Source organism: Salarias fasciatus, unplaced genomic scaffold (genome assembly GCF_902148845.1).
Source record: "Salarias fasciatus unplaced genomic scaffold, fSalaFa1.1, whole genome shotgun sequence".
NCBI lineage: Eukaryota > Metazoa > Chordata > Actinopteri > Blenniiformes > Blenniidae > Salarias > Salarias fasciatus.
Genome location: NW_021941385.1, coordinates 294,448 through 320,471, shown reverse-complemented (window position 1 = coordinate 320,471; position 26,024 = coordinate 294,448). Strand labels below are relative to the sequence as shown.

Sequence of the window (26,024 nt, the reverse complement as noted above, 5' to 3'; positions counted from 1 at the left end):
TGATTTATTTTACCTTTAAATGTGAACAGCAATGCCTTGTTTTAAGATTCATTAGGATTTAACTTAATTGAAAAACATGGATATTTATTTTAATTGTATTTTTTGTGTTTGTTAAAACTTTATTTAAGATTATGCCTTTTTGTAAGACTCTGCATTTAAGTAATGTTAATAAATGCTTACAATAACACAAAAAAATCATAATTTCCAAATTTCTGTCAACTTTTAACCTTTTCTTTCACATAAACACGGTGGACTTCTCTAGCAGTCCCACCACCAGGCTTAGCAAGTTTTCTGGGGGAAACCCTGAGCATGGAAGCCAACTCATTTTATGTATATAACACATACCACTACAAAGACAAAAAAAAAAAACTGAACAGAAAGTAAATGACTCAATGCTTTATTAGTACTGATTAGAAGGCAATCCATTAATAAGCTTAGAGCTTAACACTGTAATGTTGATAAAAAAAAATGTGAACTTGCCATTGTAGCATTACTGTGATACACAAGTGATCGGAGACAATAGGTCATATAACCTAGGAGCTATTGAGCAAAATCACTGTCAAGTATTACTCATGGACTAATAACTTTGTCAAATAAGACTTGAATAAATACTGTGAAGGGTTATCACTTTGTACTTTTCCAAGACTTTATAGCCAAAATCTCTGAGAGAAAGTAGAAGAGAAAATAGGAAATTGGCTCAATAATAAAAACAATAAAACCATTTTTTTCAATGAGTAGTCAACGAAATTCTGTACTGCTGGACTTATTATGTCATTAATACTATGAAGTACTATTACTGTGTACTTTTGTACCACTAATCAACGTGCGGTTGGTTTGACTGCGGGCTCAGAAGTGTGGGCTGGCTTGACCGCAGTTCACTGTTCCCATTATGTTGAAGTGATGCTTCGATCGACAAAACAGAAGCTGCTGAACTGTGAGGGTGATATCTGGCCTGGAATCTGCCTTCCAGAGTCATTCAGAGGAAGACATGAACCCTGAGTGAGGTTCAGCTTAAACCCGATAATCTCACTGATACATAACGGTATGTTTTGAAATTTAGCCCGGGGCTCCGCTGTCTGGAAGTCAACTGTGTGTGTGTGTGTGTGTGTGTGTGTGTGTGTGTGTGTGTGTGTGTGTGTGTGTGTGTGTGTGTGTGTGTGTGACAGAAAAAACAGAGAGAGAGAGAGAGAGAGAGAGAGAGAGAGAGAGAGAGAGAGAGAGAGACACAGAGACAGAGACTGGCTGTGGTCCCGGGTTACCTGTAATCAGCGCCGTCCTGCCCTTCGCCTGGACGCTGCTGTGACAGCTTTCTCCTCTGATCAGACTGTAGTACACGACCACATACAAGCAGACTGCAGCCACAGCTGCACTCAGTAACACAAACATGACTCCGACCTCAGGTCCCTGTTTTACCCGCTCTTTAACGCTGAATTCGCATCACTTGAACGGATTTAAGTGCAGTTTCTCACAGAAAAATATCTGAAATTGGCTCAACCATAATATCAGGACGCAGTTTGAATCTAATAAGATCTGAAGAGCGGACAGAATGTACTGCTCTCCGCTGACACTTCCTGATTGTTGCACCGCTCGACCAGCAGAGGGAGCAAGTCACACACCGGAACCCTGCATGAAGAGCTTCACATCCGAGAGTGTGCGTGTTTGTGTGTGTGCGCGCATGCAGGTCTGGCACGTATTTTATCTCTTAATAATAGATCTATCATCTTATATCTCTTTATTTTGACATATATATTTAATTAAAACGTGAGAATGATGTTTGATCTCTTGCTCAGTAGGTGTTGCCAGTGTTACAGGACAACTAGAAGAATGTTCCGTGTCCTCACAGAGAGACTGTTGGGAAAACAAAAGATGTCGGGCAGATTATATTTTCACTACTAAACAAGCAAACACAAATGTTTCTATCTTCAAAGTAAATCTACAGTTTCTCTGTTTTTGACTTTACTTCAGAAAAACACCCTTCACTGAAAAATACGTCCAGAGTGGTCATCCATTTGAAACCTGAACACCAATAGAGATAATCCACCCAATGTCTTCACAGAAATCTGTTAATTCTATTAGTTTAATTCAGTTTTACTGACTCAGCACCAACAACATAAGAGTAAAATTAAAACACTTTCAAAGTGAAAAATCAACAAGTGTACATCGCAAATGACCAACCAGACTCAGAGGAGGAGACTTTCTGCAGAAGCACATCCACAGGAGATGTACTGTGGAACCAGACTAAGAGGAAACGCCAAGGAAGCAGACTCAGAGGAGACTTTCTGGATAGAACCAGACTCAGAGGAGACTTTCTGGATAGAACCAGACTCAGGGGAGACTTGCTGTAGATCCAGACTCGGTAGAGGAGACTTTCTGTCGTACCAGTGTTCCACAGAAAGTGTCCACCTGTGGGACTGGTTCTACGGTTTCTTCATTTAAAAAGGAGTTTTCCCTGTTCGTGGTCTTCTTTTCTTGTTTAAGTGGAACTGTAGAGATCTTCCTTTCATCTGGTGCAGAAACAATCCTCCAAGCAGACAGCGAGTGGACCAATACCATGAAGACCAGAGAAATGGAGCTGACGTCCTACTTGTGGTTTTATTTCAGCAGAAACATAGCACCCTCTGGTGGACAACATCACTCTGTGCCTGTGCATGGAAAGAGACTGTCCTGTGGTCGTTAATTCATACCTCAAATTACGACCATGGGGTACATTTTAAACTCAAGCGCCCCCAAGTGGCCATGTAAATAATGTGACTGAAGGAGGACTGAAGGAAGTTTTTTTTTTTTTTTTTTTTTTGAGCGGAGTACAGCGAGTTGCAATTAGTAGTTACATTTAACCACAAATGCAATTCTCTGCATTGAATGACTTCAGTTTGATTTTCAAAACACAACTGGGGGGTTCCTGCCCCTCCCCCCATCACTACTGGACCACTGCTCCTTCACAGCCCACATCTCCAGCTGCTCCTCAGTCCTTGGTGGTTCTCCAGCGGTTCCTCTTCCTCCTTCCATACGCTCTGTCACTGGGGTTGCTACGCCCTCACTACTGCTCTCTTCTCCTGGTTCTCCACCACTATGTCAGGCTGATTGGTCATCACCAGTTAGAAGACCAGAATCTGTAGGGCTTCAAGATTCAGACTATGTTCTCCAGTCCGTCCTCTCCACAGATGTTTCTGTGAACTCTGCCTCAGCCTGGTTCTGGTTCCAGGTCTTTCTTGCAGCATCTGGCCCCCTGCTGTGACGGTCTGTACTGTTTCAGGACTTCCTGTCTCAGTCTGGTTCTGGGGTCTGGTCTAGTCTGGTCCACGCCGGCCTCTATTGATCTGCTGTTTAGGGCCTGTTCTTGTGCAGCCATGATCAGAGCCGCTGTTCTCTCAGTCCTGCCTTTTGCAGCCAGTGGTCTGTTCCCTCTATGTCAGTCACTTCTTCAATTTGTCAGTATGTTGTGTTATTAATCAAGATTAGCTTATGAAGTGGAACATTTAGAAACCAAACCATTTGTCACAACACAAAATTACATTTTACAAAGGAAGGATATTGTCAATGGAATTATAAATGTTGCTATTGTCTCAGTTTTCAGCAGCAGAAACCATTTCAAAAAGACTGAGGTGTTTTCATTTCAGTCACACGATGAGAGAATGTCCATTAAAACCCAAAAGACAAGAACGCAGGAATCTGTGGCATTTGTTATTAGAAAATCATTGCATTTACAAGTTTGAACAGACAAGCCAGTACAGACAAAGAATGCTTATATACAGAGCAGCACGAAATGTTAAAATGAGTGCTAAAACAATGTGATATTTACAGGTGGGCTATTGCAGAAAATACGCACTAAGAACAAGTTTTATCACAAAACTTCTGGTACTCTACACAGTATAACAAATTTCATGAACTGTACATTAACACAACCCCCCCCCCCCAAAAAAAAAGGGCAAATCTACATAAAATCCAATGTTTCTCCAATTGAGAGGCACTGAATTATATTTACACACACACACACACACACACACACACACACCACACACACACACCACACACACACACACACACACACACACACACACACACAGTATATAAGCATGTATCTTGTCATACATATATAGCTACCTGTGGTGCAAAAGCAGCAAAGGAAATGAGAATGTATGGAATTTAATACTACAAAAAAAAGTTTGTGCTAAATGAACTGACTGACACAGTGAGGTTACACCAAAACTAACACTGCTAGAGAAAAGAAGCACTGCTAATTAATGTCCACTCCAAGTCAAAACAGGCTGAAGTGAACACAAGAGGCCTATCAGTCATTCACAAACAGAAAAGATTGTCCATAATACTTCAACTTCATGCAAAGATATAAACCATGAAAAAAGAAAAAAAAAAACTTTTCCCTGTTGACCAACCAGCTGTGCAGCTTTCCCTTCATTGTGGCTTGGAAGGTGCAAAACTAAAGTGGGCTTTCCTGTGTTATGGAACAGAGTTGGAGCGCAGTACGGGCACTTGGTGTGGAGGAACAGAGTCAGCCTCGTCCTGGCTCGAGGGTTTTGCGGCAGTGCTGAGCGGTGGAGGAGAGTGAGGAGTGCTGGAGGCAGTGGTCGCCAAGCTGCTGCTGGTGTTTGTGCAACTGGCAGTAGTAATCCGTGTGCTAACGTGCTCCTCTTTGGGTTGCTTACTGGCAAATTCAGTGATGCTGAAGACAAACTGGAGGCAGCCCAGCTTGATGTAGCTCCCATGGTGCAACAGGGCCGTGCCCTCCCAACCTGCCCCGCTGCCTCCGATCAGGCTGGAGCTGCTGGCCTTGCAGCTGCACGTCTGTTCAGCGGCACCCCGACACTGGCTGCTCATCACTCCACCGGCTGGTAACAGCCCCACCATGGAGCTCAGACAGCTGTTGTCCTCCTCACGCCTTTTACTGCGTCCTGCACACAAAACAGACAGTCGGCTGGAGACAAAACTCACGCCTGAATCAACATCAGGCCATGGCTTTTAAGATACTGATTGCAAATGCAAATGGAAAAAAAAGGGTGATTCTTCAAGTTTAATGGCAATGTGTAAAGTGGAACAATCTGTTGGAAGAAAATGCACTCACGGACGATGCCTTGAACTTTAGCCACGAGGCAACTGGGTGGAGAAGGAGAGGCCTTCTCAGAGAAGTCACAGGAGTACAGCACGTTGTCCACTGTAGTGCCGTGCTCACTGTAGTTAAGCAGTTCGTAATGTTTGGTATTCTGAGAAAGGACACAACACATTTAGCACCGAGCATGTGAACATGCCCTGTGATGTTCTGCTGCGTCACAGCTTACCTCATCGTAGAAAATACAGGCGTGTTTTCCCGATATGTAGTTGCAGTGACCATAGTTTGTAAGGCACACGTCCATGTCAGCACCTGCAGAAATATCAGCATACACGCTCATGACAGTGGTCACATCCTCCCTGCTGCGACACACAAACAGAAGGAGCCTCAAGTTCCCTGACAGCAAACCTGACATTTTTTCAGCAGTTTTTTTGCAGCTCACACACTTCAGGACACATTGTTCTAGGGCACATTGATATGTTGAGCAGGGAAACAAACCAACCAAGCCCTGGGCTGGAAAGCAACAACAACACCCTCATGGTGTCACAAAATTGGACCCGTTTTACACAAATTGGACAGAAAAATCAAAATAATCTGCTATCTGACTGCACTTACACAGTCAAAGTCAGATCATTTACAGATCCATCCATTTTCAACAGCTTATCTGGGACCAGGTCGCAGGGCAGCAGTTTAAGCAGGGAAGCCCTGAACACCAGACTCTTCTCCCAGCTCTTCCGGGAGGATCTCGAGGTGTTCCCAGCCAACCGAGAGAGATAGTCTCTCCACCGTGTCCTTGGCCTTTCCTGGGGCCTCCTTCCAGCAGGACATGCCCGGAACACCTCCCCAGGGAGGCGTCCAGGAGGCGTCCTAACCAGATGCCCGAGCCACCTCAGCTGCTCCTCTCGATGTGAAGTAGCGGCTCTACTCCCAGCTCCTCCCTGGTGACTGAGCTCCTCCCCCTGTCTCTAAGGGCGCTCAGTCACCCTACAAAGAAAGTCCATTTCAGCCGCTTGTATCCAGAATGTTGTCCTTTCAGACCAAGATCCCAAAGCTCACCTTTGTTGAGGGGAGGAGCGTAGATTGACTGGTAAATCAAGAGCTTCGCCTTTCAGCTCCATCACCACCACAGACGGATACGACTGCATCACTGCAGCTGCTGCAGCAATCTGCCTGTCAATCCTAGCTCCATCCGTCCCCCACTCATGAACAAAACACTAAGATACTTGAACTCCTCCATTTGGGGCAGGGTCTCTCCGCTGACCTGGAGAGGGCAGACCACATTCTTCCAGTTGAGGCCCATGGCCTCGGATTTGGAGGTGCTGATCCTCATCACTATAGTTTCACACTTGGCTGCAAACTGCCCCCAGTGCATGCTGTCGGTCTGGGTTCGATGAAGCCAACAGGACAACATCATCTGCAAATAGCAACAGATGAAATCCTGTGGCTACCATACCTGACCCCCTCCAGCGCCAAGAAATTCTGTCCATAAAAATCATGAACAAAACCGGTGACAAAATGTGGCCCTGAGGAGTCCAACATGCACCGGGAACAGGTCCGACTGACTGCCGGCAATGCGGACCAGACTCCTGTTTTGGTCATACAGAGACTGGACAGCTGGGAAAACTGGGTGAGGAGGTTCTGCTTCGAGTGAAGATGCAAGTTTGATAAGTTGCCTTTTTTTTTGCCACTACTTTCACAAAAATTTTGGCAAAGTGGTTTGTCTGTGTTGATGGGCTCACCTTGATCATTTGGTCTGAAGCTGTAACATTCCCACACTGGGGCTGATATTTTTTGCCTTTGCAACAACTGTTTTCCATCCTAATTTCTACTATGGTACATGGCTGCACTGTGTGTATGCCAGCAGTTCTGCCTCCCCCCGCAGACAAAGAACCTACATTACTGACAAGAGCATTTACTCTCTTGTTTCCGTTGTGAAACAAATGCATCCAGGCACTGAGACCCACGCAGAGTGAATCCTCTAGCCATTCAGCCTGCTTCTAGGTGAAACACTGCATGCATGTTTGCTGTCCTTGTGGTAATATGGCTATTTATCGAGGCTGGCAAAATGATCAAGTTAATTTTTACTTATCGTGCAAGTCATTACCTGATTATCGTCCCGGCCCTATCTCCAGCTCCACTGATTACCATATAAACCTGACAACCTCAATAAAAATATGTTATGGTTAAATGCACTACAACTGTCCAAATCTTAAATGCAGAGAGAAGCATTATGATATGCTGGTATTGATGTGCAGAGCTGTAATCTGGTGAATACTCCAATTCAGCTGTTGTTGATCCAAAACTGTTTTGAACATTATTTTTGTGGTATGTCATGTCTCACCAGAGCCCAGGTATAGTGTCCTGTAACACATGTTGACAGCTCCTCCTTTTCCTGTCAGAGGGTAGAAGACGGCTCGGGCCTGCACCTTCTTCTGAGCTGGAATATACACAGCATTTCATCTTTAAACCGATTCAAAAAAGAAGTGAAAGGGAGGCTAAGTAGTAATAAACAAGTTCTTACTGTCAGGGGTGGATGGGCACGTTCTGGGGACTGCAGTAGGAGAGGGGAGAGACGGAGTGCTCTGCACTTGGGGAGGGAACAGCTGTTTAATCCTCTGATAGGCCAGCAGTTTGATCATCTCCGTGTCCAGTTTATCCAGCTCAATCCCTACACATACATCCAACAACCATCAGCCACATGGCAAGCTTCAGGGTGCATGTGGCGTCACATGATCATACTCACCAGCATCTTCTTTTCCATCCTTGATGCAGCTGGACAGGTCGACGAGTGACGAGGAGGCAGCAGGCACCAGAGAGTCTATCTGTACAGGTCTGGTCTTTGTTTCTTTGGAGGACAGAGTGGACAAACCGTCTGACAATAGGCTCCTGTCATTCAATGAAGTGACACTGGCCCATTTAAGTCCAATGTCTTCACAGCAACTGAAAGAACTGTACTTATGTAAGAAACTTACTGGAGTAGATGCAGACATGCTCAGATGCTATTGAGATGAGTCCTGATTTAAATGTAGAGAGGGACCGTGGGTGGCTATAGCAATTTGAGTACACTTGTTTTGGCCTACATTTAATATTAGACTCCTTTTGGGCACACGGGCTTACCCAACAATCTGACTTGAGTTCCACTTGTATCATCTCAATCAGGCATCTCGTGTTTAGTAGTCACGTAAAGCCTCGGTGTACTGCACCCGGCTGGACCAGTAAAACAGCTCAAATAGTCTTCTCTTCCCTGTTCACTGTGGCGTTCATAAAGAACACCCCAAAACCATACAATTCCAACGAATCTCAATTTCCATCCCCACAACCACTAGGTAAGTAAAATGTTTTATGCGAATAGTCTGTGTGTGTGTGTGTGTGTGTGTGTGGGGGGGGGGGGACGACCAGGTATACGCATGTGCCAGAGTGCCGCAGAAAACACAACATGTCGGACGCTACTTTGAAAAGTGACTGTGTGAGGCCGTCTGCGGAGACTTCCCGAGAGTGAACAACTGGTAGACGGAGAAATCAAACTCTGTCTGGAGGAATAAGAAGGTCTGCCGACAGAAGTGAACGTGAAAGTAACTAATTGCTTGGGTGCCGCAACCCACGATTCAGATACAGAAAAAAAAAAAAGAAAAAAGGCAAAATAAACTACTACTAAATACCAGGGATGGGACGGGATCTTGTGTCACGAGATCTCACGAGATCGAAATGCTGCGAGATTTCTCATCCATGCGTTGAACGATATCGAGCACGTTTACATGCAGGCAATAACCCCTTCTTAACTGGAATAATACATTACATGGCGCACAGCATTGTGAACACAATACTCTGTTACTCTGACACTCACTTTGATACTTTTCTACGGTGAATAGTACTTTATTGACTTTTTAATTGGGGTGCCAGAAAAAATAGATTCGCATCGAATTTGGATTCTTATTAAGATTCTGAATCTATCACAGTGATCATATTGATCACTTTGTCATCTGAACCAAATATCGAGCCAGTAAAACTACCATGACTCAAAACATTGATCAGTTGAGAGCAGCCTGAATATCTCCACTGCCACCTACATTTTAAGCTCATCACTGCAATAAATTCTTTGTTTACAAGTCTGAAATTCATACAGAAGGCCCCCCAGCCCCACCTGCTGAAAAACCTCAATAATGTCTGTAAACATCAGCGCTAGCCAGCGAGTTAAATGGTTTTTTTTTCATCCTAAAATTTGAGAAGTTCTCAAATAATCACTGTAATTTCCAGATTATAAAGACTATATTTTAGGTGTACTTTATAGTTTGGAAATTAAACATTAATTTTTTGGTATTGACAAATGAGAGTTCACGTTCCCCTTTTTGTTGTAAGAAATCTGAGACTCAAATGTGAAACTTTGTAGCAACGGAAACTTCAAAAGAGACTCCTTGCCAAACGGCTGCCTCTTTATGTATTTTATTCTTTATGGTGCTTTGGTGAAATTCTTTACTCTTAGTAGTACTTTAGTGACACTATTCTAAATTCAATGTTATTCGTTGATACAGCTTTACTCCTAATGATATATCACTGATAACCTTTTACTCTTAATGATGCTGTATTGGTATTATTTGACCTTTTAAAGCTTCCTTGGGTATTCGGCTCACATCTCCTCCAACCCTTGACCAATCAAACCCTGAAGCTTTTGAAGAATAATCCTGTATTTTGAACTTTACTTCAAACCCCCCCCCATGATGTATGCACACTGATCACAAACTGGACAGCCATCAGCTTTCCTTTCACAATGCCACAACATCTGAATGAATGACACAATGAATTTCTAAGCTATATCTGGTCAGCTGAGGTCTTCCTCTGCTTTAAACAATACCGAGCAGTGAGGCTGGAGAACCACTGTGCAACACTTAGGAGACAATTGAGTAGTGTATTCCTAAGCATTTGTGTATGCATGCACCTGTGATAATTCAGGAGTGAGGGATTTTAAACCCTATGAAGCAAAAAAAAAAATTACTTAATAACAATAGTATTTTCTCTACAGACTAATCACAATGTCAATAACCCCTCAACTGTAGATGTATGTGTTGATGTATGGACATGTACCTTGAGGAGAAGAGTCATGTTTGGACGTGGACAGCTCCTGCGGCTCTTTAGGAAGAATGTCCGATACAGAAGTGCTGGTGGGAGAGTGAAACAGCTTTGCATCGTTGCTGCTGTCGTGGTTTTTTTGGCTGCTGAGGGACCATACCATGGAAGAAGTGGAGCAGTTTTTTTGGAGACAGGGCTCTGCTGTGTTGTCGGGCTCCTTTTTGACCACTTCTGCTCCAATGTGATTGAGCAGGCTGGAGGGAGGAGCACTGCCTGAAGGTGCAGCAGCAGGATGGAGTCTGTGCTGCAGCTCAGCCTGCCTGGAGGAGTCTAAAGCACTCTTACAGTCTACAGACCCGTTGGCTTTTGAAACCTTAACTCCTACTAGAGGTCCGTTAGGTTTTCGACAGTTCTGACATGGTGTCATGTTGCATTCACATCCATCCAGCTCTATGGAGTGGTCCCTGGAAAGAGAAGCCATCTGAGGCTCATCAGTTGTATTGCAGGGTTTGAAGCAGGCTTCTGGTGAAGTCCTTTCCAAAGAGGTGTGCACTTTAGTGTCTTCCGGTGTCACACATGGTTTGCTGGAGTCGGACTCTGCTGATGGTTCGGGGGACATGCTCTTGTGTTTGATACACAGATGTCGCATGATGCTGCACTGCAGTGTGATGACATCCTTAAGCCACTGTTAAACACAGGGACACATTTCATTATCACTTCTGTTGACAAATTCGGCTCGAGCCCAAACACACATCTAAGCACTCCCATCAAGATTTGGCGGGCCTTGTTTGTGATTGCTGTGACCCAAAATTAGTGATTTTGCAGGAGCTTTTCCACAGAATTGCAAATAAAGTTGGTGGTTTTTTTTAGTTGTTTGTTGTGGTGAGATTGAGGACAGCCAGAGGCTAAGCTGACAGCCCTAAGAGACTAAAACGCCTCGAGGCCCAGACAAAATGAGACAGGTCGAGGAAAAAAAAGAAGAAAAGGAAATGAGTTTTCTCTCTGAAGAAAGTTTGTCATATTTAACTGTAACAGAAAAAAAAATTACATCTGATTAGAGTTGTTCCAATTCCGATACCAGGATCGGAAATTGCGCCGATACTGCCGAAAATGCTGCATCGGTATCGGCGAGTCCTGGAGTCCAGGCCCCGATCCGAGACCACGTCATTAATTAAATTAGTAATCTATTTACTGGTCAGCTCCGTTTGCTCCGTTAGCACTGACACTTCTTCTTCTGTAATGTTTTACGGCAGCTTGCATCCCGTTGGCTGCACTACCGCCACCTGCTGGCCGTTAGCTCTGACACAGTTCTTTGCCGCTGTGCTGCAGCTGCTGTTCTTGAGAAGAAGAAGAAGAATGGATCAGGTGACCGACGTACAGCGCCGTTAAAGAAGCCTGTTTCTTTTGTTTAGAGTGCAGCTTCTGCTCTTTGGATTTTTATTGTTTGAATGTAACTTCATAGGCTGATTTTGGAAAGTAATCTTTTAAGTTGCTGTTGAACTATTTTTTTACTGTTCTATTTAAATGCCTTGTTCATTTTACTATGCTATGTTTGCACCGTAATCAAAAAAAAACCCTAGATTTGTTTATTAAGTTACTGTTGCACTGCTGTTATTGATACTGTTTTATCTAAATAACTTCATTTTACAATATTGTGTGTGCACTTTAATTTAAAAATGCAATAACATATATTCCTAGAATTATTTAAAAGTGCCTTAAGGAGTTTGCACGTTTTATGCGAAACAGCGCCCCCTGCAGGCCTTGGGCGTAATGCAGCTTAGTGAAAAACTCATCCTTGTGGCTCGCGTGCACGGAAGAGGGGGACTCCGTCTTCGCTCATTTAGTAGCGCTCCAGTAAGATGTCAGTGTCTCCTCCCTGGTGGAGTCTGTGTGGAGCTGCAGTGCTAGAAGCCAGTCTGTTCTGACTTCCTGGAAGATCCTGCTCAGTTGTTGCTCACTAAGCATCTGGTGGAGTAATGGCGGACAAAGCGAAACTGAACAAGTCGGAGCGCGCATTACGTCATTCCTTTCAAACTCTCCCCAAAAAAACTCTGGAGCCGGACCGGCACTGTGACTTTCAAGAGACAATTTAGCCTGTTAGAGGGACTTGTAATGAATATGTCAGGGCACATTGTTCACAGCATTAAAAATGTGTAACATATTTTTGGTGGAAAATAAATATTTTTAAGGTTGTAAAACTCCTTAATGCACCTTGAAGTTGCTGTTGCACTACTGTTTTATATTGTTCTATTCAAATTCCCTTTAATTTAAAAATATTGGGGCACTTTAAAGGAGCACAGCACAGTTTTAAATATTAAATGATCAATTATTCACACCCACACACGTTTTCACCTTTGCCTGATGGGCAGCAGGAGCTATTTCTGCAAGATTGCAGTCGCTCCTATTTCCCTGTGCAGGGCGCTGAAGGCACAGCAATGTGAGTGATTCGGGTACGAATCGCTCTGAGCCTGACGTAATGCGCCTCCCGCTGGAATGGTAATCCTTAAGTTTCGTTTTGTCCGCCATTACTCCGCCAGACGCTTAGCAGCAACAGCTGAGCAGTACTGAGGATGGAGCTTCCAGACAGTAAGAACAGACCGGCTCCCAGCACTGCCACAGCTCCACACAGACCCACCAGGCAGAAGAAACTTACATTTTACTGGAGCGCTGCTAAAAGAGCGAGGAAGGAGTTCCCCTCTTCTGTGCACGTACATGGGCACAAGCCAGACACGAGCTTTTCACTGAGCTACAGTTACGCCTAAGGCCTGCAGGGGTCGGTGTTTCGCATAAAACGAGCAAACTGCACTGTGCTCCTTTAAGTTATTGAAAATAATTATTCCTAGATTGATTTAGTTCAGTTGTATTTGCACTGCTGTTTTTTATACTGTTCTATTTAAAAATAAATGGCTTGAATTTGCTGTATTGATTCATATTTTAGAGGGTTTAACCTGAGCCAGGCCTCACCACAGTGATGATCATGTGACAGTCCTGCAGGCGAGGCATGGTGTTATTTTATAATATACTGGTATCGGATCGGTACTCGGTATCGGCTGATACCAACAGTAAAAGTATCGGAATCGGTATCGGGAGGCAAAAAATGGTATCGGAACATCTCTACATATGATATCTTCAAATGTCATTCAAGAGTAACCGGGAACATTACAAATTTACAAAAAGTGATTTGTTTCATACTGTCATATATGCTGATATCGACTTACATGAAAAAAGTCAAACTGGTGAATGGACTTTTTCCCACATCGCACAGCCCTATCCATCTGTGTCACTTGATTTTATGTTCTGAACAAAAATGCAGAAAGAAAGCAAGTCCTCCTGCTTCTGCTCCTGTTCTGCACTATCCCACTTCTGATGATTACTCCCATAATCCCGCTGAAGAAGCCACTCACAGCAGCTGGTCGGTGCCTACCTCCTGCTGTTCTGCCTCTGTGGTGAGGTGCTTTGAGGGTGGAGAGTCAGGAATTCCACCACAAACAAGTTCCAACTGACGAACCCCAGCAGGAAGCAGAATGGAGGGAGGATTCTGGTACTGTGCTTTGATGGCATCAGGCACCTGAGTGAACACAGACATGGTCACAATAGATCCACCTAGCCATGCATCTGCTTTATATGGGTGACTTCACAAGGCGTGATGGAAATACTTCCATTAATCCCAGGGGGAAATTCCTTGAATGTTTTTTTAATAACTGCAAATTGCTTCTATTGATATCGTCGCATTTTAAAGCGGACCTATTATGCTATTTTTCAGTCACGTCATATCGGTCACAGAAGCCCAAAAGCATAGTATATAAGTTTGCCCCAAATTCATCCTATGTTCGGAGTTTGAGGGTCTAAAAAGTGGCTCTGAGGAGCCCTCCTCAGAACAGCCTGATTTTCACAGCCTGCTTTCCAGGAAGCACTTGAACGCATCTGGCCACGCCCACTCTCTCACACAGGGTGGGGGCACAGTCAGAGGCACGCCTCCTCGACCGTTTCAGCTTAAGTTTCAGTTTCATTTTCAAAAATGTGGTGTAGCGAGACAAGGAGGAAAAACACAATTTTCAAATGTGTACATCTTAATGAGGCTACGGCAACACACACTACTATAATCACCTATCCGGGGCCCCCAAAGGCTGGATCCTCTTCCAGGGGGGGGAGTGGTGTTCCTCTTGTTGACGTCGACAATAGGAAGATTTCAGAATCGCGTGTTTGAGTGTATATTTCCTTAAAAGTGGAGTGCGCAATTGAGGGAGGTGACTGAATTTTTCACTTCTGGGGGATCATACAGAGGCTCTGGGAGGTGATACGACTGTAAAGACACCTTTTTAAAGTGAATTTTGCATAATATGACTCCTTTAACTTAGACTAGTTCCTTTCAATGTCAAACACAGTGTGTGATGCAGCCAACAGCCTGTGCTCATGTGTTAGAGTCACTTCCAAAGATCCAACACAACATCAGAGCAACAGTTACAATAATCCAACATAACGTCAGAGTAAGGCTGCGTGGTATACACGGTATGACGGTTGAAACGATATAACTTTGGCCACGGTAGAGATTTGCGCTCTACTGTCATCTCACCTGATACAGTTTAACTGCTACTACTACGTAAATAAAATGTGCTCAAAAGATTGTTCAATTCATCTCTTTTACTGAAAAACGGTGCACTGCATCATTGAACATGTTACAGCTTCTTCTGGGGCACAAATTGCGGCTAAACACTCTTTTTCTAACAACATGCAGAGAGAGCCTGCGCTTCAGGGGTAATCCTTTTTCTGTGGCGTCTGTGTGAAAATAAGGTTGAACACGCCAACAGCACACCTAGTGGCATGAAGTGCAAATGCAGGGGAATTAAACTACAAAACCCATTCAGAAACACTTCCATTATAGGTTTTACACTGCAGCATTTATACAGCGATACATACCGTCGGGTCCGCCGACAGGGGGGACAAACGGGTCTGTTGTTGTCCCCCCCCCGCCCGCCCCGCTAGTCGGGACAGGGCCCAATTAACAATAAGTTGTCCCGGGCCCAGAAAAAGCTGTCAGCGGGCCTGCATACCGTTACCCTGAAGGGATTAAATTTATACCAACAACTATAATGGTCCAACACAACGTCAGAGTAATGGCTACAACAGTCCAACACAACGTCAGAGTAATGGCTACAACAGTCCAACACAACGTCAGAGTAATGGCTACAACAGTCCAACACAACGTCAGAGTAATGGCTACAACAGTCCAACACAACGTCAGAGTAATGGCTACAACAGTCCAACACAACGTCAGAGTAATGGCTACAACAGTCCAACACAACGTCAGAGTAATGGCTACAATGATCCAACACAACGTCAGAGTAATGGCTACAACAGTCCAACACAACGTCAGAGTAATGGCTACAATGATCCAACACAACGTCAGAGTAATGGCTACAATGATCCAACACAACGTCAGAGTAATGGCTACAACAGTCCAACACAACGTCAGAGTAATGGCTACAATGATCCAACACAACGTCAGAGTAATGGCTACAATGATCCAACACAACGTCAGAGTAATGGCTACAATGATCCAACACAACGTCAGAGTAATGGCTACAACAGTCCAACACAACGTCAGAGTAATGGCTACAATGATCCAACACAACGTCAGAGTAATGGCTACAACAGTCCAACACAACGTCAGAGTAATGGCTACAATGATCCAACACAACGTCAGAGTAATGGCTACAATGATCCAACACAACGTCAGAGTAATGGCTACAACAGTCCAACACAACGTCAGAGTAATGGCTACAATGATCCAACACAACGTCAGAGTAATGGCTACAACAGTCCAACACAACGTCAGAGTAATGGCTACAATGATCCAACACAACGTCAGAGTAATGGCTACAATGATCCAACACAACGTCAGAGTAATGGCTACAATGATCCAACACAACGTCAGAGTAATGGCTACAACAGTCCAACACAACGTCAGAGTAATGGCTACAATGATCCAACACAACGTCAGAGTAATGGCTACAACAGTCCAACACAACGTCAGAGTAATGGCTACAACAGTCCAACACAACGTCAGAGTAATGGCTACAACAGTCCAACACAACGTCAGAGTAATGGCTACAATGATCCAACACAACGTCAGAGTAATGGCTACAATGATCCAACACAACGTCAGAGTAATGGCTACAACAGTCCAACACAACGTCAGAGTAATGGCTACAATGATCCAACACAACGTCAGAGTAATGGCTACAACAGTCCAACACAACGTCAGAGTAATGGCTACAATGATCCAACACAACGTCAGAGTAATGGCTACAACAGTCCAACACAACGTCAGAGTAATGGCTACAACAGTCCAACACAACGTCAGAGTAATGGCTACAACAGTCCAACACAACGTCAGAGTAATGGCTACAATGATCCAACACAACGTCAGAGTAATGGCTACAACAGTCCAACACAACGTCAGAGTAATGGCTACAACAGTCCAACACAACGTCAGAGTAATGGCTACAATGATCCAACACAACGTCAGAGTAATGGCTACAACAGTCCAACACAACGTCAGAGTAATGGCTACAATGATCCAACACAACGTCAGAGTAATGGCTACAATGATCCAACACAACGTCAGAGTAATGGCTACAATGATCCAACACAACGTCAGAGTAATGGCTACAACGGTCCAACACAACGTCAGAGTAATGGCTACAATGATCCAACACAACGTCAGAGTAATGGCTACAATGATCCAACACAACGTCAGAGTAATGGCTACAATGATCCAACACAACGTCAGAGTAATGGCTACAACAGTCCAACACAACGTCAGAGTAATGGCTACAATGATCCAACACAACGTCAGAGTAATGGCTACAACAGTCCAACACAACGTCAGAGTAATGGCTACAACAGTCCAACACAACGTCAGAGTAATGGCTACAACAGTCCAACACAACGTCAGAGTAATGGCTACAATGATCCAACACAACGTCAGAGTAATGGCTACAATGATCCAACACAACGTCAGAGTAATGGCTACAACAGTCCAACACAACGTCAGAGTAATGGCTACAATGATCCAACACAACGTCAGAGTAATGGCTACAACAGTCCAACACAACGTCAGAGTAATGGCTACAATGATCCAACACAACGTCAGAGTAATGGCTACAACAGTCCAACACAACGTCAGAGTAATGGCTACAACAGTCCAACACAACGTCAGAGTAATGGCTACAACAGTCCAACACAACGTCAGAGTAATGGCTACAATGATCCAACACAACGTCAGAGTAATGGCTACAACAGTCCAACACAACGTCAGAGTAATGGCTACAATGATCCAACACAACGTCAGAGTAATGGCTACAATGATCCAACACGCCAGACTTACAAATACAATGATGCAGCACAACTCCAGATGAATGGCTACAATGATCCAATGTTACCAGAGTAACACCAACAATGTAGTCAGGAAGGAGTCTTGCGTTTTGGTGCATATGGTCAAAGGCAACACCAGGAAAGATGGCAGTCGTGTTAGGATGCAAGCTGCCAAAAAAAATCCCAAATAAAAAGGACTCCACAACGGCTTTTAACGTTGCTTAATGTGCCTGATTATGTATTTGTGTACTTATTACTGTAGCACATTTGCTGTAGTTATTTATACAGGTTCATTGTGTTCTATGAGGACGTATGTTGTCAAGTTAGCTCAATGCACCGCTGTGGCGTGAGTGGCTAGGAGGGAACAGGGGGCAGGACTAGAAAACAAGTGTGTGTGTGTGTGTGTGTGTGTGTGTGTGTGTGTGTGTGTGTGTGTGTGTGTGCGTGCGTGCGTGTGTGCATGCGAGAAGCAAAAGAGCAATCTCTCAGCAGTTTTTTCTTCAAGTTAGGCTGTTGATTTGCTATAGTGTTGGCATGTTGACAGCCACAGTAACCTCACTTCTAAAACTTAATAAACCAGCATTAAGACACCGACCTCAACTTCCTTTCAAGCAGACCCCTGGACGTTACGTTATTATTATCCAGTGCATCGTATCTATGAACACAGGGCCATTACTTACACGTTTTAGTTGGGCATCAATCAAAACAGTTGATCCATAGATTGAATGAGACGGCCGAGACCTGGTAGGTGCAAGCGGTTTACTGAACCCCGGGCTCCTGCCATGTGGAACCGGCTCCCAGTTCTGCTTCACCTCTCTCCTTTCTTTCATGCAGTGTTTAATAACTGTGTCATTGACCGTTATTTCTCCTTTAGTCTATGTATTCTCTGTTTATACATGAAATGTGTGTCGATACAAGAAATGTACCCGTCTGTCCTATCTCTCTCCTTCTTCTCCTGTCCCCTCACCCCACCCGGAATAGCAGAAAGCCGCCACCTCTGAGCCTGGTTCTGCAAAGGTTTCTTCCTGTTAAAAGGGAGTTTTTCCTTTCCACAGTTGCTGATGCTGGCTCATGTAGGGTTGGGTTTTCTCTGTAAAAGTGTCTAGAAATGACTATGTTTTAATTGGCACTTTATAAATAAAACTGAATTGTATTTTGGTATTGCGCCTTATGATATGGTGTGCCTTATGGTCCGAAAAATAAAGTTCATTATGAGAGAAAGCATAGTGGTGTTCATACACCCTACTGTTATCTATCACACAAAGGCATTACATCCAGTACAAACTCTATACTTTCTGAACAAGCCTGTTTGGGGAGAAAACATTCACAGTGCACACAGGAGGAGACACAGTGTACCAACAATCACAGAAACTGAATACTGAATACAGCTGGTCTACCTTGATGCTCTTCTTGCTCTGTGGGTGTGTGCTTCGCCGGTTAGGAGTGTTCTGACGATGGACTGTTCGCAGGAAGTGCAATTTGACGGCATGTTGAGACATTCGGTCCTGGAACTGATCAAAAAGCTGACAGCGGCTGGACAGGCTCAGAGTCCTCTGATTCAGCTGAATACAGGAACAAACAATGATTGCAAAATCAGCCACAGAAAACACAACAGAAGCTGGGCAAATATTAGGCATGGTCCAGTCCAAAACGCTGGATCGGCATCGGGTCCAAAATGTCCCCATTGGATGAAATTATGAAAACATATTTTATGAACTGAAGAGGAAAAAAAGAAGGAATTGGATTGGTATTGGTACTTAGGATGTGACACTGGACATAAAGTGGTATTGTGTCATCCCCAGTAAATAAATCCCTCTATAGTTTCATACCTTAATCTACCAGTCAGTCACAGTTAAGTGTCTCACCTAGTCTGTTCAATAAAGAAAATGGGATTAGAAGAAAAACTCCACCTGACCCTGTGCATAATAAGATGAATATACTGGAGCATGTTCACATGTTCAGCCAACACTGCAGCATCGGAGCGCCCACGTGAACCCATGACTTAGTAGGAGAAAGTCTATGGGATATGTTGGCCTAAAACAAACAACATGCAACTTACAATAGGGCCACAGCCTTTTTAATTCTCTTACCACTATGTGCTCCACATGGTTTGGACACATCCATTTTCCAGCTGGGTAAGCTGTGAGTGGGGGGTCAAGACAGTCCATGTGGAACAGAAGGGGGCAGTAATCACATTGGATCAGGGGAGCCAACCTGCAACTCCTGTCAAAGTAAACAAGGCCATCAATAAGAGTGCAGTAACTTGTCAGCTCGGGCGACACACTGCAGTGTGGGACAGTTCAAACCTGTTGCATGTAAAACAGACTTTAACTGGCAGAGGAACAAGACCGTTGGGATCTAACTCATGCTGAGGCCTTCTGAATGGCTTCCCGAGCAGCTCCTCTTTTCTTCTCCGCTTACTGCTGCCTACAAATTCAAACGCAGGAAAATGGGTGAATGATATCATTCATATAAAATTCTAACAATATACACCAGATTTGAGCAACTGACATATCAGGCCTCAAGTCAATTTCAAACAAACAATAAATACTTTGTATGATAATGGTTATTTTATGCCTCATTCAGCATGACTGAAATTATTCAAAATCATTGGATTACTGACTATTATTCAAGCTTAAAACAGTATATGCATGCATTCAAAATGGATACATCCAAGAAGTCCTTCTCTTTAAATTAGTTTCCATGAATGTCATCATTTCTTCTGATAGCTGTGCTCGAGGAGCATGAAGCCCATGGTAGCGAGACTGCAGACAGCTGTCCTCTGATGAACTGAGAAGAGCCATGCTCCTGCTGACCTGGTAGTGCAGTGGTGCAAGTGAGCTCGCTGGGCAGCTGGAACTGTGTGGGATTTCTCTCCATGGCAGCTGCTATGAGAAGCTGAAAAGGCCTTTTGAGGAGGCGTGGAGGTGCAGACAGCACAGGACTGTCTACTTCTCCACCCTGAATATCGTCCTCCGGCTCAGCTGTGTCTTCCTCGCCGTCGTTCTGATCCTCTGACAGGGTGGGTGTGGATGAAGTGTTGGAGGTTGGAGTCCCCGGCCGGCTGCTCGGTCTGCTGCTGGTCCTGCGGTCTAAGAGGCGTACCTGTGCTACCCGCAGACCGGGCCCTGCTGCTCCGGCTCCTGGAGGCAACCCGTCGAGTCTCAGCGGGCCTGTGTTGAGTTCCAGCTCAACAGCTGGAGATGCACAGCGCTTAGACGACGACTTGTCAGGTAGACCATTGGTCTGTTCTGACTTCTGGTCTCGCTTCTGACAAAGACAAAACAAGACTGATTAACACATCAAATACTGTATGTGTTTCTCTTCACTCAACACGCCAGAGACGAGCTCCGCCACTGACCTGTTTCCGAACATTGCAGCGATGGCACATCCACTCTCCTGGGGGAAGCATTTCTTCACTCAAAGGTGGGTTACTGTGGTGAGATGAAAGAAGAGCTTTGACAGACAACCCATATGTTTCCACTGCATCTAATATCACAGCACAAACAACTTTAAACATCAAAACCTTAGAAACATTTTAGAATGACAGATAAACATTAAAATGAAACATGACCATCTATTGGTTCAATTATAGATTTACAACTAGAATGTTTGACATGCAAAACATTCATCATTGACTTTATACTCCCATTACTAGTACACAAAAAACGTGATCAGTAGGGGTGGGACGAGACACAAATTTCACGGGACGAGATGTCTCGCGAGATTGAGTCCACGAGATCGAGACGACACGAGACCGGGGGGGGTTGGTGCTGAGGTTGTGGGGGGGGGGCAGGGCGGTACTCACATGCAGCGTGAGAGCATTGAGTGTCGGGTCGGAGTGCCCCTTGTACGACCACGTTGCCCTCCGCTCTACACTGCGCCCGAGGCGGCCGCCTCGTTCCCCTATTCCCATTCAAACCGCGGCGCACAGACGACGCCATGACTGCATTTGCACTTCATGCCACTAGGTGCGCTGTTTGCATGTTCAACCTTATTTTACACAGACACCACAGAGGAAGAAGGGCTGCAGGCTGCAGGCTCTCTCTGCATGCTGTTAGAAAAAGAGTGTGAGCCGGCAAGACGTGGTAAAATGTTCATTGATGCGATGCAGCGTTTTTTCAATAAAAGAGAAGAACTGAACGACCGTTTCCGCACATTTTCTTTACGTCGTATCAATTAAACTGTATCACAAGTAGTTTGTGGACTCAAAAGACCAAGATTCCTTGCAGATAGAACATGCGCAGAACAGTATTTCATGTCCCTTTCGACCGGGTTTTTAAATATGAATATGAGCACATTCAGGGTTTTGCACGTGCTTATATGGCTGTGCGCCTTGTAATGTATCATTCCGTCAATATTCCAGTTAATATAGAGTTTTTGCCTTTATATAAACGTACTTTATATAAACGGCATTGCGATCTCGTCCCATCCCTAGTGATCAGCTATTAACACGAATGAATCGCAATCAAATGAGGATGAAAAACTGAACAGTAAAATGTGTGATCATGTGGTGAGAGGCTGTGTCAGGTGAAGTCAGAGATGATGGCCTGAAGCCACTGTCGCTGATATACTATTGCAACTTCTTTTACTAGAATTGTGAGGTTTGATCACCTGAAAAATGTACTTTCAAAAATCCCCAAAATAGGCTGAATGTAGAAAAGCTTGAGAATTTATTTGAATAAGCGATGCCACAAAGTTCAGAGTGCTGCTGCAAGCTAACTTTTTCACTTGGAATGCTGGCACCGTAGCCTTGAGAATCGGTTGAGGCCAACACCGCAGCCTTTAGAATCTGTCTTGAAAATCTGTCGATCGATACTGACAGTTCAGCCTTGAGAATTTGTCGATACCCATACAATACCAGAACATAATTGTTATTATGTATCTCTCTGTATTCTGTCTGCCAGCACAAGTTTCTATTTTCACTTTTTTTTTTTAACACCCGTTTTGGAGTCTCAAATGTTACACACTCACTGTTAGGACTGTTTATACATGTGTTGATGAATGTGGAAAATGCTTGTTGGTAGTGGATGGGTGGGAGGTTTCTGTGTGTTCGTGTGTGTGCAAAAGTGGTGGTGTGTTTTTATTTTAATTAGGGACCGAGCCCCGGAGGGCATGGTCTCTATTGTTTTTCGTCCGTTTCTTTGTTTCTTATTATTGTCCTAACGCGGCTTCTAACCCCAATTTGACCCCCTAAACATGCACGAAAACTCACCAAATTTGGCACGCACATCATGACCGGCAAAAAATTTTATGAAATGCAAAAATTAACCCGATCTGCTCTATAGCGCCACCTAGAAACAGTTAAATTGTTGCCACGGCCCGTAGGAATGTCGTAGAGAGATTAAACCAACACTCACGCGTTCGTCTCATCGAGATCTAAAATTCACGCACTGACACCCCTGACCTAAATCCAACAGGAAGTCCACAATTTCCCTTTCAAAGTAAAATTTTGATCAAAATCACTCCTCACGAAAAAATGATCTCCTCCGAGACCGTTTGTCGCACAGACATCAGACTAACACGACATGATAGAGAAGTTTCTCTACAAAAGTTGTTCAAATATTTGTCAAAAGTCTGACAGTGTGGATTTTATTGATGTTCAAATTTGGAAGTCTGAAATCCTGCCTTGCTCCGGCCCTCATCCGTTATAATGGGGGAAAAAGGAAAAAAGTTGCCTTTTTTCAGCTCCTCAAACAAGTGGCGACTGCGGCTAAACTGTGACTCCTATCAACAAACCGAGCACATGGAAAGCCTCACAAGGTTCTCCCGAACAAGATGGTGTGACATAAGTGGGGAAAATTTCATGATAGATGTATGTTTTCACAGGTATAAGTAGGTGTGCACTCTGCATTTTTTTTGCTCTCAGTTATAATGGAGCCGGATGGGGGAAAATCTCACACTTCTCGCAAACTGAGGCCTCTACGGTCCAAACTAAAAGTCTGACTGCTCTGAAAGCCTCACCAACTGAAAGACAACGAATTTTCCTATCAAACGTGATATTTTTTGTTCAGTTTTGTCACACAGGAAAGGAACAAGGAGCAGTTGTTTCCCAGACAGAAACCTTAATGGGCCATTTTCACAGCTCTACTACTTCCTGAAATTAACTGTGCACATTCATTTCCTGTCTTGCATTATTGGCCAAAATGATAAATCCAGGTGTGTCTTGTTGCAGCAGTCTAAACACTTTATGGTACACAGTAATATTTCAATAAAGGTTTAATGAACTATCATGTGAATTGTCTTTATATTTATTTAGTATATACCTTAAACACTTAAAGCTGAAATATAATTACAGTTATATAAGAGCAGCTTCTTGGTGGTGCGATAAACTATGTTTTACATTTAATTTACATATGATGTGATTAGTCGACTAATCGAAAAAATAATTGGTGATTAGTCGACTAACAAAATAATCGTTTGTGGCAGCCCTACTGTCTATCGAGACAGACTTCATCCAAAAATTACCAAACTTCAGCGACATGGCGATTAACCTGTTTGCATCCCAGAAAGGCGTTGATGTGAGCTTCTTTTCAAATAAGGTAGGCGCATGTCGACCTGTTGTAGGACTGTGACGCCTTGTTTTTGCTGAGGTTAGCTGTTGTACTGAAGACGTGTTTGGCTACATGTCACCAAACAGCTGTAATAAGACTGTTGCAGCAGGTTGTCTGTGGCCAGTCGTTGAAGTTGGGTTGGAACACGTCTGCAGTGTGTAAATGTGTCCGTGTGACAGAGAGACAGAGAGAGAGAGAGAGAGAGAGCGAGAGAGAGAGAAAGAGCGCGCGAGAGAGAGAGAGAGAGTTGATGTAGAGCACTATAACAGTATAGTGTACCTGTAATTGTTGTAACTGTGTATCATAGCTGATGTTGCTTTAGCAACTCTGTTAACTATTTAATCGGTATTATGCAAGCATTTGTTAGTGTAACCCATGTCGCCTGACTGCCCACGAACGCACCACGCACTGATTGGCCCAGGCCACTAGAGGGCACTAAACAAATATGGCCGTGCCGAGCCCACTTCCGGTTTCTCCGCCTGTGACTGTGTTGTTGCGGCAAACCCTCTCTGCCGTGAGAAATTGCCCTCGCTGCGGCAAAACAGAACTAAATGCGCTGAAATCAGAAATCATACCTGCAAATGGTGAGTTACTCCACTCCTCCTGTGTGCCACCGCTTCCAAATATTCCACCTTAAGTAAGCATGTGACTGCAATCAGCACTCGTGGGTAACTCAGCCTTGTCTCCTTATGGTAACAGAGACACGATCCACTCCTGCCTCAAATCCACTTCATTCTGTGCCTTACAAACTACACCATCCGACGGTGAGTCACCAAAACAGTATAATCACTTGAACCCTTCCCATAAAATAGAGGATGGTATCATCTAATGTGTCTAATTTGATTTAATTTCGGCACTTCCGGGTTAGCGCCGGACCGGTTCCGAATGTGTTTTCTTTTTTTTATCGAGTCTCTGTACCTGCAGTAACGACACCATACGATGTGATGTGACGGCCGTTTGCCGTTATCTCTTTTTGTTATTTCTTGGGTTGCATTTTTTATTGTAGCCTTAGGCTCAATACAGTGCCATTGATACAGATTGTGAAGTTAATGTTGTACAACTGATTTATTTATAGATATTGATTTAAATGGCCATTTTATTTATGAAGAAAGGATTTGTTACTAGTAACTGAACTTTGATGCTGATTTTGTGTTTTGCTTTGCATCTCCTCTCTCTGGCCTTCATTTTAGGTCAGGTTTTTTTTTTCTCTCCTACCAAAAGAACACTGAAAAAGATTCCTCCTTTGGGAGGTGGCGAGCTGCCCGAGCCTGGTAGGACTTCTTTTTTTTTCCAATTCGCCTGGATTATAAAAACTGAACTGAACCGTGTGAACAAACTCAGGATCGTATGAACTGAACTAAACTCTGCGAACCAGCCGAAGAATCGCATGAACTGAAATAAACTTTCCAAACCAACCAAAGATTCTATGGACACCTGAACTGTGCCTAAGGTTGAAGGGTTTTTTTTCCTCCCTTTGGGTTTTTTTTTTCCCCCATCTGTGAATTTTCTGTTGTGTTGGGCCCTTTGTTGTTTATTATTGTTTATGTCTGTCATTGTCAATACATTTTCCAAACTCAATTCCTGTTTCCACTGGTTTTCATTCACATACCGAGCTCCCATAGCGAACCTGGTTTCTTTTGTTAAGTCAGATACACCCCTCCATCGCAATAACTCAGCCCTAACGTTTATTTGCTTTAATTCCCTTGTTACACCCTCTAATAAGCGTTACATTAGCCCCCCCAACAAATTTCACCACCAGCCGCAACTGCTCATAACCAATCACAAACGCAAACCTAGGCTCGTTTGGTCACCAAGCCCCGCCCCTCTCAAACCACAACAGAGAACATATGCAAACGACATCACCACAAGGAGAGGTGGAGGAAACTGTCTTTTAAAAAGTTTCATTCATTCAGCAGCGTGATGATGTTTTAGCTCAGAAGACGGTAGCACCTTCAAAACAAACACAA

General features: G+C 43.9%; 2 protein-coding genes across 2 annotated transcripts in view; both read right to left on the bottom strand.

Moving 5' to 3' along the window:
• The window catches only part of LOC115385426 (dehydrogenase/reductase SDR family member 13-like), a 56,363-nt gene extending 54,801 nt beyond the window's left edge, over positions 1-1,562 (bottom strand). Inside the window, exon 1 of the mRNA XM_030087417.1 lies at positions 1,260-1,562. Coding sequence (XP_029943277.1) covers positions 1,260-1,386 — 127 coding nt within the window. The 5' untranslated portion in view covers positions 1,387-1,562. The remainder of the gene's footprint in view (positions 1-1,259) is intronic.
• A 1,177-nt stretch (positions 1,563-2,739) lies between these two features.
• The window catches only part of LOC115385422 (PHD finger protein 12), a 29,715-nt gene continuing 6,430 nt past the window's right edge, over positions 2,740-26,024 (bottom strand). The window contains exons 3-15 of the mRNA XM_030087412.1: positions 20,865-20,937; positions 20,320-20,773; positions 19,810-19,930; positions 19,594-19,726; positions 18,901-19,065; positions 13,551-13,694; positions 10,142-10,811; positions 7,806-7,907; positions 7,584-7,730; positions 7,404-7,499; positions 5,292-5,374; positions 5,078-5,216; positions 2,740-4,907 (exon numbers count right to left, since the gene is read on the bottom strand). Coding sequence (XP_029943272.1) covers positions 4,456-4,907; positions 5,078-5,216; positions 5,292-5,374; positions 7,404-7,499; positions 7,584-7,730; positions 7,806-7,907; positions 10,142-10,811; positions 13,551-13,694; positions 18,901-19,065; positions 19,594-19,726; positions 19,810-19,930; positions 20,320-20,773; positions 20,865-20,937 — 2,779 coding nt within the window. The 3' untranslated portion in view covers positions 2,740-4,455. The remainder of the gene's footprint in view (positions 4,908-5,077; positions 5,217-5,291; positions 5,375-7,403; positions 7,500-7,583; positions 7,731-7,805; positions 7,908-10,141; positions 10,812-13,550; positions 13,695-18,900; positions 19,066-19,593; positions 19,727-19,809; positions 19,931-20,319; positions 20,774-20,864; positions 20,938-26,024) is intronic.